The sequence below is a fragment of the Salvelinus alpinus genome, chromosome 4 (assembly GCF_045679555.1).
Source record: "Salvelinus alpinus chromosome 4, SLU_Salpinus.1, whole genome shotgun sequence".
In the NCBI taxonomy this organism is placed as follows: Eukaryota; Metazoa; Chordata; class Actinopteri; order Salmoniformes; family Salmonidae; genus Salvelinus; species Salvelinus alpinus.
Genome location: NC_092089.1, coordinates 64,743,293 through 64,755,761, shown reverse-complemented (window position 1 = coordinate 64,755,761; position 12,469 = coordinate 64,743,293). Strand labels below are relative to the sequence as shown.

The 12,469-nt window shown below is 42.7% G+C and overlaps 1 protein-coding gene across 3 annotated transcripts; it reads left to right on the top strand.

The window, feature by feature from the left end:
- Positions 1–3,406: 3,406 nt before the first annotated feature.
- On the top strand, positions 3,407–11,151 carry LOC139574144 (fructose-bisphosphate aldolase B-like). 3 transcript variants are annotated; one of them, XM_071398353.1, is made up of 9 exons: positions 3,407–3,543; positions 5,709–5,821; positions 6,063–6,268; positions 8,980–9,034; positions 9,188–9,348; positions 9,565–9,648; positions 9,871–10,045; positions 10,258–10,457; positions 10,666–11,151. In XM_071398353.1, exons 2-9 carry the CDS (start codon positions 5,710–5,712, stop codon positions 10,759–10,761), a joined length of 1,089 nt encoding a protein of 362 aa, XP_071254454.1. In that variant the 5' UTR covers positions 3,407–3,543; position 5,709; the 3' UTR covers positions 10,762–11,151. The 3 variants fall into 3 exon arrangements, with proteins under 3 accessions (XP_071254454.1, XP_071254453.1, XP_071254455.1); XM_071398352.1 differs by lacking the exon at positions 3,407–3,543 and adding an exon at positions 3,792–3,814; XM_071398354.1 differs by lacking the exon at positions 3,407–3,543 and adding an exon at positions 5,095–5,566.
- The last annotated feature ends 1,318 nt before the right edge of the window (positions 11,152–12,469 follow it).

The window sequence follows — 12,469 nt, the reverse complement described above, 5'->3', positions numbered from 1 at the left end:
AACATGTTTTTAGAAATGTCAAATTGATTGATAATGAAATACAGAAATATCTCATTTTGATAAGTATTCACAACCCTGAGTCAATACATGTTAGAATCACTTTTGGCAGCGATTACAGCTGTGAGTCTTTCTGGGTAAGTCTCTAAGAGCTTTGCACTCCTGGATTGTACAATATTTGCCCATTACATTTTTTAAATTCTTCAAGCTCTGTGAAATTGGTTGTTGATCATTGCTATTCAACCATTTTCAGGTCTTGCCATAGATTGTCAATCAGATTTAAGTCAAAACTGAAACTCGGCCACTCAGGAACCTTCCCTGTTTTCTTGGTAAGCAACCTCAGTGTAGATTTGGCATTGTGTTTTAAGGTTATGGTCTTTCTGAAAGGTGAGTTAATCTCCCAGTGTCTGGTGGAAAGCAGACAACCAGGTTTTTCTCTAGTATTTTGCCTGCGCTTAGCTCCATTACATTTCTTTTTTATCCTGAAAAACACCCCAGTCCTTAACGATTACAAGCATACCCACAACATAATGCAAACACCACTATGCTTGAAAATATGTAGAGTGGTACTCAGTAATGTATTGGATTGGATTTGCCCCAAACATAACACTTTGTATTCAGGATAAAAAGTAAATTGCTTTGCCACATTTCTTTGCAGTATTACTTTAGTGCCTAGTTGCAAACAAGATGCATGTTTTGGAATATTTGTACTCTGTATACTCTTCATTTTTTTCACGCAGCCACTTAGGTTAGTATAGGGGAGTAACTACAATGTTGTTGATCCATCCTCAGTTTTGTCCTATCACAGCCATTAAACTCTGTAACTGTTTTAAAGTCACCATCGGCCTCATGGTGAAGTCCCTGAGCGGTTTCCTTCCTCTCCTGCAATAAAGTCACCATCTGCCTCATGGGGAAGTCCCTGAGCGGTTTCCTTCCTCTCCGGCAACTGAGTTAGGAAGGACGCCTGTATCTTTGTAGTGACTGGGTGTATTGATACACCATCCAAAGTGTAATTAATAACTGCACCATGCTCATAGGGATATTCAATGTCAGGTTATTATTTTAATTTTAATTCTTTATCTACCAATAGGTGTCCTTTTTGCGAGGCACTGGATAACCTCCTTGGTCTTTGTGGGTGAATCTGTTTTTGAAATTCACTGCTCGACAGAGGGAGCTTACAGATAATTGTATGTGTGAGGTACAGAGATGAGGTAGTCATTAACCAATCATGTTATTATTAACATTATTATTGCCCACAAGGTGAGTCCATGAAACATATTATGTGACTTGTTAAGCACATTTTTTTCTCTTGAACTTATTTAGGCTTGCCATAACAAAGGGGTTGAATACTTATTGACTCAATACATTTCAGCTTTTAATTTTTAAATAATTTGCAAACATTTAGAAAAACATAATTCCACTTTGATATTATAAGGTATTGTGTGTAGGTCAGTGACAAAAATAATCTACATTTAAACCATTTTAAATTCAGCCTGTAACACAACAAAATGTGGAAAAAGTCAAGGGGTGTGAATACTTTCTGAAGGCACTGTAGGTTGTCCCTGCCCATGGCCATTAAAGTAATATTTATCTGTCCCAAGTAAATGATTACAATGTGTGCACCACATAACACAATGCAATTTCCACCAAATAAGTATTTTTCAAGCATGACTTACTTGGTTGGCACACATCAGTTGACCTTTGTCTTCCTGAACTGTTATAAAGTGTTATAGCATGATTCCAAAGGAACCTTATCAGAGCAATATATCAGATACTGCTGACCTATGCAGACATAAATTACTTATTAGTTGAGTTTTAGGGGATTCTGTAATTTCGACACCAATCCATTGTAGACGATAACTCCATTCTAAAACCGACAAACCTAGACGTAGAGACAGATGTCTCAGATGCCAAGGGGTTTTGTATTGTGTATTTAAATACTGTCTTCTCGACATAGCTCATTCTACTGTACATTGCATTTTAGTTAACACTGTTTATACACACACCGCATATTTGTTTATATACTGGATTCTTGACATAGCTTGCTCTAATATATGTACTGCTGTAGATATCCTTCTTAGTATATCTTGTGAGGGGAGGACAGCTCATAATAATGATTGGAATGGAGTCAATGGAATGGTATCAAACACATGGAAACCATGGCCCAGTACATCAGTGGGGCCAAGCTTCCTGCCATCCAGGACCTCTATACCAGGCAATGTCAGAGGACAGCCTTAAACATTTATTTTATTTATTTTTTACTTAACACTTTTTTCCCCTTCAAACTTCTTAAAGCATTGTTGGTTAAGGGCTTGTAAGTAAGCATTTCACTGTAAGGTCTGCACATGTTGTATTCGGTGCATGTGACAAAATTTGATTCCATTTTTTTATGTATTTGATACCATTCCACCAAATCCGCTCCAGCCGTTACCACAAGCTCGTCCTCCCCAATTAAGGTGCCACCAACCTCCTGTGATGGAAACCAGGTGTTCAAATGTTCATAGATGACCAGTAGGGTCAAATAATAATAACCGGGGTTGTAGAGGGTGCAACAGGTCAGCACCTCAGGAGTAAATGTCAGTTGTCTTTTCATAGCCGAGCATTCAGAGGTCGATGCAGAAGGTGCGGTAGGTAGAGAGAGAAAGCGTCAAAAACAGCAAGGCCGGGACAAGGTAGCAAATCCGGTAAACAAGTCAGGGTTCCATAGCCGCAGGCAGGACAGTTGAAACTGGAGCAGCAGCACGACAAGGTAGCATGTCTGGTGAACAGGTCAGGGAGGTTCCATAGCCACAGGCAAAACAGCAGAAACTGGATCTGGAGAAATTCCGTTCCAGCCATTACTATGAGCCTCCTCCCCATTTAAAGTGCCACCAGCCACCACTGGTATATATTGCGTTTGAATTACTGTTACAGTGCTATTTGGGTTGTTTATTGGATTCGTTCAGATATTTCTTGTATTTATTTTTTGTTATTTGTTTGACATTTTACTGCTTTGTAAGAAGCTAGCTACATACGCATTTCACTGCACCCGCTATGTCATCTGTTAAACTGTGTAAGCGACCAATTCAATTTTATTTGACGTACAGACAGATGTACAGATGTAGCCTACAGACAGACACAGACACACACACACACACACACACACAATAGCAGGAAAGACAAGACAGTATGAAACCTGAAAAGCAACATAATAAATATGATCTGGATTTATTTTAAGGCACACACACACCATCATCATGCACTCAACGCGTGCTGTAATGTATAACAAAGGGTTTGCTGAGTATACATGGTGTTCCTTTTATCTTGGAAGTCATACTATCAACTTCTAATACAACTCAAAGTCCACAAAAGATGCATTGATACACTGACAAGCCCCCGCCTGACTTTCTCGACCAATTGCATCCTCCCGCCTCCGTCATCCTGTCCAATAAATCATGCTTTGTAAGCCGGAATCGGCCTTCTCAACTAGTCATAATTGTTACTTGGAAGTAGGAGACCGTTTGTCTATTCATTTTCTGCAGCTGTCGACGTTGTCATATTTTTAAAGTAAGTTTTCCTTTCAGCTTCAAGCTTAGTCTAAACGTACTAAAACGTTGGAAAAGGTTGCCGGTGGACAGCAGCGCTGGAAGTAGATGCTCTGAAATGTTGCAATGGAATTGTAGTAGATTACAATGTTTCAGCCCGATGTTGCAAGAAAGTCTTTGGAAGTTTGCATTTTTTTTAGGCTCGATGAAGTATGCGAAACTCTGCAACCCATGCGTCAGATACCTCTTCTGTCTAGTCAAAACAGTGTAGGCTAATAATTTTTAATGCAAGTGTAAGCCTATAACTTTTTTTGCTTATCTCAAATGTAGATATACACGTATATAATTGAAATCATGGTTTCTGTAACTCGACAGCGCGTGATTGTCAGCGTTTAGGTAGTCTGAAATCCACAAAATGTACATTTACATCCGCGTTCTACCTGCGCTTATGTTCTGGCTGGCTTAACTTGTGTTAATTATGTAGGGTAATCTTGTTATCGCGAATGTGTTGGCAAAATATACCTTTATATTTTAAATGGTACGACTGTCTCCCAGTTTACTGTGAACCTATTTGTCCTAGGGAGAGGGTAATTTATCAGGGGTGTATTCATTACGCAGATTCCGTTGCAAAACATTTTATACCAAACACTAAAGGTGACGTTAAAGCTGTTGGGTACGTAAACGATAGTGCTGAGTGATTGAATGCATTTCGAGGTCGTTTTCAGTTCTATTAGGATAATCACTGTTTTCGATTACAAGTATTTTTTTTAAACATTAAATGCACTATAAAATAATGACATTAAACTGTTTTTTGGCGCTTTTACTGGAAATTCCAAAGCCAATGTTTTTATGTAACCTTTATTTAACTAGGCAAGTCAGTTAAGAACAAATTCTTATTTACAATGACGGCCTACCAAAAGGCAAAATGCCTCATGTGGGGACGGGGGCTAGGATTTGAAAAAAAATGCGACAAAGCACAGACATAAGACAACAGAAATAATAGTGAACATTTAACTGCCAAAACATTGAAAATGTTACATTGTCTCAGTCAGGTCCACGTTGGGTAGACATCAATAGAAGAATAGGAAATGAAATCAAATGTAATTTGTGTATATTAGTTTTTATTTGACTATTTTTAATTCCTCAGTCATCTAATTTCTGCTCAGGCAGTGTCTGGCAGCCAACCAGACAAATCTAACGTTATCTGTGCTCCCCAGGCTTACTGTCTTTAGCCAACCTATGTAGCTAGCCTGCCTATGCTGCAGAGCTGTCAATGACAAAATCATTTGACTAGTTATTCAAAGTAGATATAGCACACTTTCAACCTGTCATTTAGTTGTGTACATTCCTCTCCCATGCTGTCTATGCAGTCTGTATCGAACGTAGCAGGCGTAAAAGTATATGTCTAGAGGTGAAGCGAGAGGTTTCACTCTTGCCAAAATGCGTTTATGGGTTATTTTGGGCCAAAGCTTGTCACACGTCTTCCCGCCTTTGGGACAACGACTCCCATTGTTAGGGCGGAGACATGAGCATCTCGTCATTCAATATAGATCTCTGATCAGTCTCTGTCCGAGCCGGAAATCGGCGCTGATTATGGTAGCTAATTACCACTCTTCTGCGCAGAACTAGGTTGAATATTTGCTTAATGAAAACTAAAACACTCTTCAGCCCAGCGTCCCACATAGTTCTTGACTTTTCTCGTGAATTATTTGATTTCTCTCTAGAGAAAAGGCACGTTGGGCTCACAAAAAAACGAACTAAATGGAATTCAAGTAATTGAACAGAACTCGGTCAATTAGTTGTTTAATAAACCGGGAAAAAAGACGTGTCGGTTAATCGCTAAGCATTATTAAACAACGTTGTAGCAGTTTTAATATAATGTTTAAAACACGTTGCCATTCCAATCTGAAAAGTCGGCGACGTGTTTGTCACAAGCAACAGAATCGGCATAATTAATACACCCCAGCTTTCAGACTAAAGTTCAAACTACAAGCCAAATATTGACAGTTGCTGAGGGAGGAGGGTGAAGGTCCTGTACAGAGGTGGTGGGTACTGTCAGTGTCTGAGAATAAACCACACTTGAACCACCATCAGGACAAACTAGCCTACATAACTCATTTTAGGTTACTGGATTTAATTTATTAAATTCCTTTTTGTTCTGTTAACTGACTTTTCTCACCTACACAGGATGACTACCCAGTTCCCATCCCTCTCTCCGGTGCAGAAGAAGGAGCTCTCTGACATAGCCCAGAGGATCGTGGCTCCAGGGAAGGGCATTCTGGCAGCAGATGAGTCCACAGGTGAGTAGGCCAAACTGGCCATGGAGGACTGTAGGAGTGGGGTGGAGAGGGTGTTGGCGAAGTGGGAAATGGCTGTTGCATTTTCTCAGCAAGTAGTGGTGGCCTGTATGGGTTTGTCATCTGAAGGGTAAGAGTTGGAGGTAGTCTTAATTTGAGAAGTTACAGGAATCTGTCATTCTTAGATATTGTTCTCCCCCCTGAAATGCCACTAATGTTCTTTCCTGCCAATTTCTCCGTCCAGGCACCATGAGTAACCGCCTGCAGAAGATAAACGTGGAGAACACTGAGGAGAACCGTCGGACTTTCCGCGACCTCCTGTTCTCTGCAGTTGACCCCAACTGCATTGGTGGAATCATCTTTTTTCACGAGACACTGTATCAGAAGTCTGACAAGGGTGTCCTCTTCCCCCAGGTCATCAAGGACAAGGGCATTGTGGTCGGCATCAAGGTGAGAGGACCAGCAATACCATCCTTCAATCCTTGATCAGGGAAGGGAATTGTACTAGAGCAAACACTGAAATTAGTATGCAGTTTAAGTACGTAGTAGGCTAGTATGGGTATTTGTACACGGCCACACTCTTCCCATAGTCTACTGATAAGATTGGTTAGGTGAAGGCAATTATAACCATATGCCCAACCAGCCAACAACTCACTACTGGAGTATCTACTGGTTTCACTTATCAAGATTGTTTGTGTGATGTAAAATAATGGCACTAAAACGATCAAACACTACTGGGAAAGGGTAGGCTTTGGCTCTATACTGTGTATATCATGGTATTTTGAAAGTGTGTGCTATGCCACCAGTTATTAATAAGTTAAGTATAACTAAGAAATCTATGATGTGTCAAATTATTTCCAGCTCAGGGCTCAAGCTATGCATTTATGTTTGCTAAGTGTCTAAATGTCAAGCTCAAGCTTCTTGGTTACAGCCGAGACATTCAATCCCTTCCTCGATGAAGATCCCAGTTGCCTAAATTATCATATCACCTCCACCTTACCTGTCACCCTAGACCCGTGTAACAGTATAACTTTAGTACGTCCCCTCGCCCCGACCTCGGGCGCGAACCAGGGACCCTCTGCACACATCAACAACAGTCACCCACGAAGCGTCGTTACCCATCGCTCCACAAAAGCCGCGGCCCTTGCAGAGCAAGGGGAAACACTACTTCTAGGTTTCAGAGCAAGTGACGTAACTGATTGAAACGCTATTAGCGCGTACCCGCTAACTAGCTAGCCATTTCACATCCGTTACACCCCCTTCAATTTGCTTACCGCCCCAATTGGTCCACAGACGATGCAATCGCCATCACACTGCCCTATCCCATCTGGACAGGAGGAATACCTATCTAAGAATGCTGTTCATTGACTATAGCTCAGCATTCAACACCATAGTACCCTGGGTTTCAACCCCGCCCTGTGCAATTTTTTCTTGGACTTCCTGACGTTCCGCCCCCAGGTGGTGAAGGTAGGAAACATCTCCACTTCGCTGATCCTCAACACTGGGGCCCCACAAGGGTCCGTGCTCATCCCCCTCCTGTACTCTGTTCACACATGACTGCGTGGCCATGCACACCTCCAACTCAATCATCACATTTGCAGACAATAGTAGTAGGCTTGATGACCAACAACCACGAGACAGCCTACAGGGCGGAGGTGAGGGCCCTTGGAGTGTGGGGTCAGGAAAACAACCTCGCTCAACGTCAACAAAACAAAGATGATTGTGGACTTCAGGAAACAGCAGAGTGATCCCCCCCACATCACGGACAAACTGAAATGGTCCTCCCACACAGTGTGGTGAAGAAGGCGCAACAGCACATCTTCAACCTCAGGAGGCTGAAGAAATTTGGCTTGTCACCTAAAACCCTCAACTTTTACAGATGCACAATTGAGAGCATCCTGTCGGGCTGTATTACCACCTGGTACGACAACTCCACCGCCTACAACAGCAAGTCTCTCCAGAGGGTGGTGCGGTCTGCACAACGTATCACTGGGGGGAAACTACCTGCCCTCCAGGACACCTACAGCACCCAATGTCATCAGGAAGGCCAAAAAGATCAAGGACAATAACCACCACTGTTCGCTCCGCTACCATCCACAAGGCGAGGTCGGCACAGGTGCATCAAAGCTGGGACCGAGAGACTGAAAAACTGCTTCTATCTCAAGGCCATCAGACTGTTAAACAGCCATCACTAGCACAGAGAGGCTGTTGCCTACATACAGACTTGAAATCATTGGCCACTTAAAAAAAAAAAATATTTGATCACTAGTCACTTTAATAATGCCACTTTAATGTTTACATCTTGCATCATGTTTATATATACTGTATTTTATACAATCTACTGCATCTTGCCTATGCCGCTCTGTCATTGCTCATCCATATATTTATATATTCTTATTCCTTTACTTAGATGTGTGTATTAGGTAGTTGTGAGGTTCTAATTCTCAGAGTAAAAAACTAAACGGACACTATGAAAGCTTAACCAAGTTTATTCTCCCTGAGGGTTAATACGGCTGCATCGAACAGACATTTTCACACAAGCGCTGATATTTAACCGTTCTTCATAGGCTGAGTCTCCTCCTACACATCTGGACAAACATAGTTCTTTACTGCTAGGCAGGACACTAAGTGATACGGGCCATAAACTTTTATTTTTCCCTTAAAGGTGACCTCCTCCCACTCCATCACTGATCCATGGCTTTCTCCCCTTATCAATGCCTGCCACATGTAATCGCTTCCCTGCACTCAACACATTCCAAGCTTAATTGCACCCACTATATACCTTCCTCCTATAACCATTAACTTCTGGACTAGACCCTCTAAACCTCAGCACTCCCTCAGTGACCTGAATAAGCATATTTCATATTCACAGAACCCAACATGTGGAATTGTTAGATATTGCTTCACTGTTGGGACTAGAAGCACAAGCATTTCGCTACACTCGCAATAACATCTGCTAACCATGTGTATTTCAGCAATAAAATTATATATTTTTTAATTGTATTGTGCCCCCCCATAAAAAAAGTTCGGGGAAATAGTGCCCCTTGTGTGCACTTTCGGTAATACATACCCCGGTATGGTACAAAATCGCTATCACTATGAAAATCTGGATACTGCCCAACCCTCGGAAAGGGGTTATAGTTTGACCGTTTATTTTCTAGGTGGACAACGGCACAGCTGGTCTGAATGGAACAGATGGAGAGATGACCACACAGGGTAAGAATAGCTCTTAATTTATTTTGCAACTCTGTGTAACAAATGCATTAAAGCTGTACATTAAAATCAACCAGCTTCTCCAATCTCCCTAGCCCACATTTAGTCAGTTTGGCATGACCATGGAAGCAATGTATTATAAAAACCTCTCATCAGGTCTTGATGGACTCTCGGGCCGTTGTGCTCAGTACAAGAAGGACGGTTGTGACTTCGCCAAGTGGAGGTGTGTGCTCAAGATTTCAGACGCCTGCCCCTCAGCCCTCGCCATCGCAGAGAATGCTAACGTACTTGCCAGATACGCCAGTATCTGCCAACAGGTGTGTGCATGCCATGAGAACTTTGTTTTAAAACTGTAGTGTTTAGGGTAGGATAAAATATAATGTCCCAGAGGGGGAAATTGTCTGACGCACAGTACTGCTAATGTATACACTACCTGACTTTACGCACAAAACTAACAAATGAGCTGAGAAATTCCTCAAAGGCAAGGTTTGTCGACACACTGTGTCCACATGTGATAACTGTTCTCTCCTCAGAATGGCCTGGTGCCCATTGTGGAGCCAGAGATTCTGCCTGACGGAGACCATGACCTGCTGCGCACTCAGTACGTCACTGAGAAGGTGATCATAACCTTGTTATCCTCTCAAATACTTTGTTGGTCTTCAGTTAAACACTTGTGAATCACATTTCTCTCTCTCCCTTCCACAAAGCCAGTGCTGGACTGGTTTACCAGCATGGAATTAAACTCATACCTCATTCTCCTCTTAGTCATGCGCCAATTTAAGTTCGCATCACTGAACCTGAACCAAACACCTCTCTAAACCCAACCCTCCCCTCACCAGGTCCTGGCTGCTACGTACAAGGCCCTGAATGATCACCATGTCTACTTGGAGGGCACCCTGCTGAAGCCTAACATGGTCACCGCCGGACACTCCTGCCCCAAGAAGTTCACCCCCCAGGAGGTCGGCATGGCCACCGTCACTGCCCTGAGGCGCACTGTCCCTGCCGCCGTGCCTGGTGAGACTAGGTTGGGGGTTTGTCGAGGTGGTGATGGTAATGTAGGTAGTGGGATGTGATCAACACAATGATTGTCCCAAACAGGTGGGGTTAGGTTTAAAGGTAGACTTGAAACTTGAAGTAAAAACCGTATATTTGGTTGATCGGTGATGCCAAAATGAAACCCATCACCAAATTGCTAAACATTCTACCCCCCCCCCCCCCCCCCTAAGGTATCACCTTCCTGTCTGGAGGCCAGAGCGAGGAAGAGGCCACTCAGAACCTGAACGCCATGAACCAGACGGCCCTGCACCGGCCCTGGAAGCTCTCCTTCTCCTACGGCCGCGCACTCCAGGCCTCCGCCCTCGCCGCCTGGAAAGGCAAGGCCGCCAACAAGAAAGCGGCACAGGATGCCTTCACCTCCAGAGCCAAGGTAAGATGGAGGGGCTATGCTATGTTAGGGTGGGGTTGACACCTTGCTTAGAGGTGCAGGCTACATGGATATCATTGGGACGCTATTGTATGGTGGAGTTTTCTTGTATCCTGAAGTAGTGTCCCATTTGCGGTCTCCTTTCTCGCTCTCAAAGCTTCATTCTGGAACCACATACCTTGATTACTGAATCACAAATGTACATTTTCAGAGCAATGGCCTTGCCTCCAAGGGAGAGTACACAGCGGTGAGCAGCGCTGACCAGGCCTCCATGCAGTCCCTGCACACAGCTAACTACGTCTACTAACTAGACAACACACGTCAGACAAGGACCACAGAATGCAGAAAATGTCACCTGTACACGTCCCATCCCTTCTCATTCCTGCAATGACAACAATCCCCTATGACCAATCCAGTTGTACGAGTTATTATTTTACTACTAAACAGATTGAGTAAATTAAATAAATGTATAAACTTGGGCCTCCAGAGTGGCGCAGCGGTGCTTGAGGTGTCACTACAGACCCTGGTTTGATTCTAGGCTGTATCACAATCGGCTGTGATTGGGAGTCCCATAGGGCGGCGCACAATTGGTCCAGCATCGTCCAGGTTTGGGTTTGGCTGGGGTAGGCCGTCATTGTTAATAAGAATTTGTTCTTAACTGACTTGCCTATTTAAATAAAGTTTTATTTTAAACTAACTGTTGTAAATGTGTCAAATGCTGTGTGTGGGGGGAATACATTTAGGGGGTTGTCTGTAAATTAATTAAATGGACAAAACATTAAACAATAATGCCATTTGCTGAAAATGTGACATTAACAATGTAGAACCTACATGTTGAACTGTAATGGCTACAATTGTTGGCTGGATTAAAAAGGGTGACTTTCATGAGGTGGGTACTTAAAACAAAAATAAATAATATATATATACACTACCATTCAAAAGTTTGGGGCCACTAAGAAATGTCCATGTTTTTGAAAGAATCAACTTTTTTAGTCCATTTAAAATAACATCAAATTGATCAGAAATACAGTTTAGACATTTATTGTAAGTGACCATTGTAGCTGGAAATGGCTGATTTAAAAATATATATCTACAAAGGCCCATTATCAGCAACCACCACTCCTGTGTTCCAATGGCACGTTGTGTTAGCTAATCCAAGTTTATCATTTTAAAAGGCTAACTGATCATTAGAAAACCCTTTTGCAATTACGTTAGCACAGCTAAACTGTTCTCCTGATTTAAAGACGTGATAACTGTCCTTTAGACTAGTTGAGTATCTGGAGCATCAGTATTTGTGGGTTTGATTATAGGCTCAAAATGTCCAGAAACAAATAATTTTCTTCTGAAACCTGTCAGTCTATTCTTGTTCTGAGAAATGAAGGTTATTCCATGCCTGAAATTGCCAACACTACTACTCCCTTCACAGAACAGCGCAAACTGGCTCTAACCAGAATAGAAAGAGTGGGATGCCCCGGTGCACAACTGAGCAAGAGGACAAGTACATTAGTGTCTAGTTTGAGAAACAGATGCCCCACAAGTCCTCAACTGGTAGCTTCATTAAATAGTACCCGCAAAACACCAGTCTCAACGTCAACAGTGAAGAGGCGACTCCAGGATGCTGGCCTTCTAGTCAGAGTTCCTCTGCCCATCTTTTCTTTTTATTGGCCAGTCTGAGATATGGCTTTTTCTTTGCAGTTATGCCTAAAAGGCCAGCATCCTGGAGTCGCCTCTTCACTGTTGACGTTTGGTGTTTGCGGGTACTATGTAATGAAGCTGCTAGTTGAGGACTTGTTTGAGAAACCGACACCTCACTAGACACTAATGTACTTGTCCTCCTGCTCAGTTGTGCACCGGGGCCTCCCACTCTATTCTAGTTAGAGCCAGTTTGTGCTGTGAAGGGAGTAGTACACAGCATTGTACGAGATCTTCAGTTTCTTGGCATTTTCTCAGAACAAGAATAGACTGACGAGTTACAGAAGAAAGTCCTTTGTTTCTGGCCATTAAGCCTGTAATCG

Bases quoted from the DNA above. Each gene is read 5' to 3' on its own strand.
- LOC139574144 (XM_071398352.1), top strand. The intron at 9,649-9,870 runs GTGATCATAACC...TCCCCTCACCAG, and splicing joins CTCAGTACGTCACTGAGAAG to GTCCTGGCTGCTACGTACAA. The intron at 10,046-10,257 runs GTGAGACTAGGT...CCCCCCCCTAAG, and splicing joins TGTCCCTGCCGCCGTGCCTG to GTATCACCTTCCTGTCTGGA.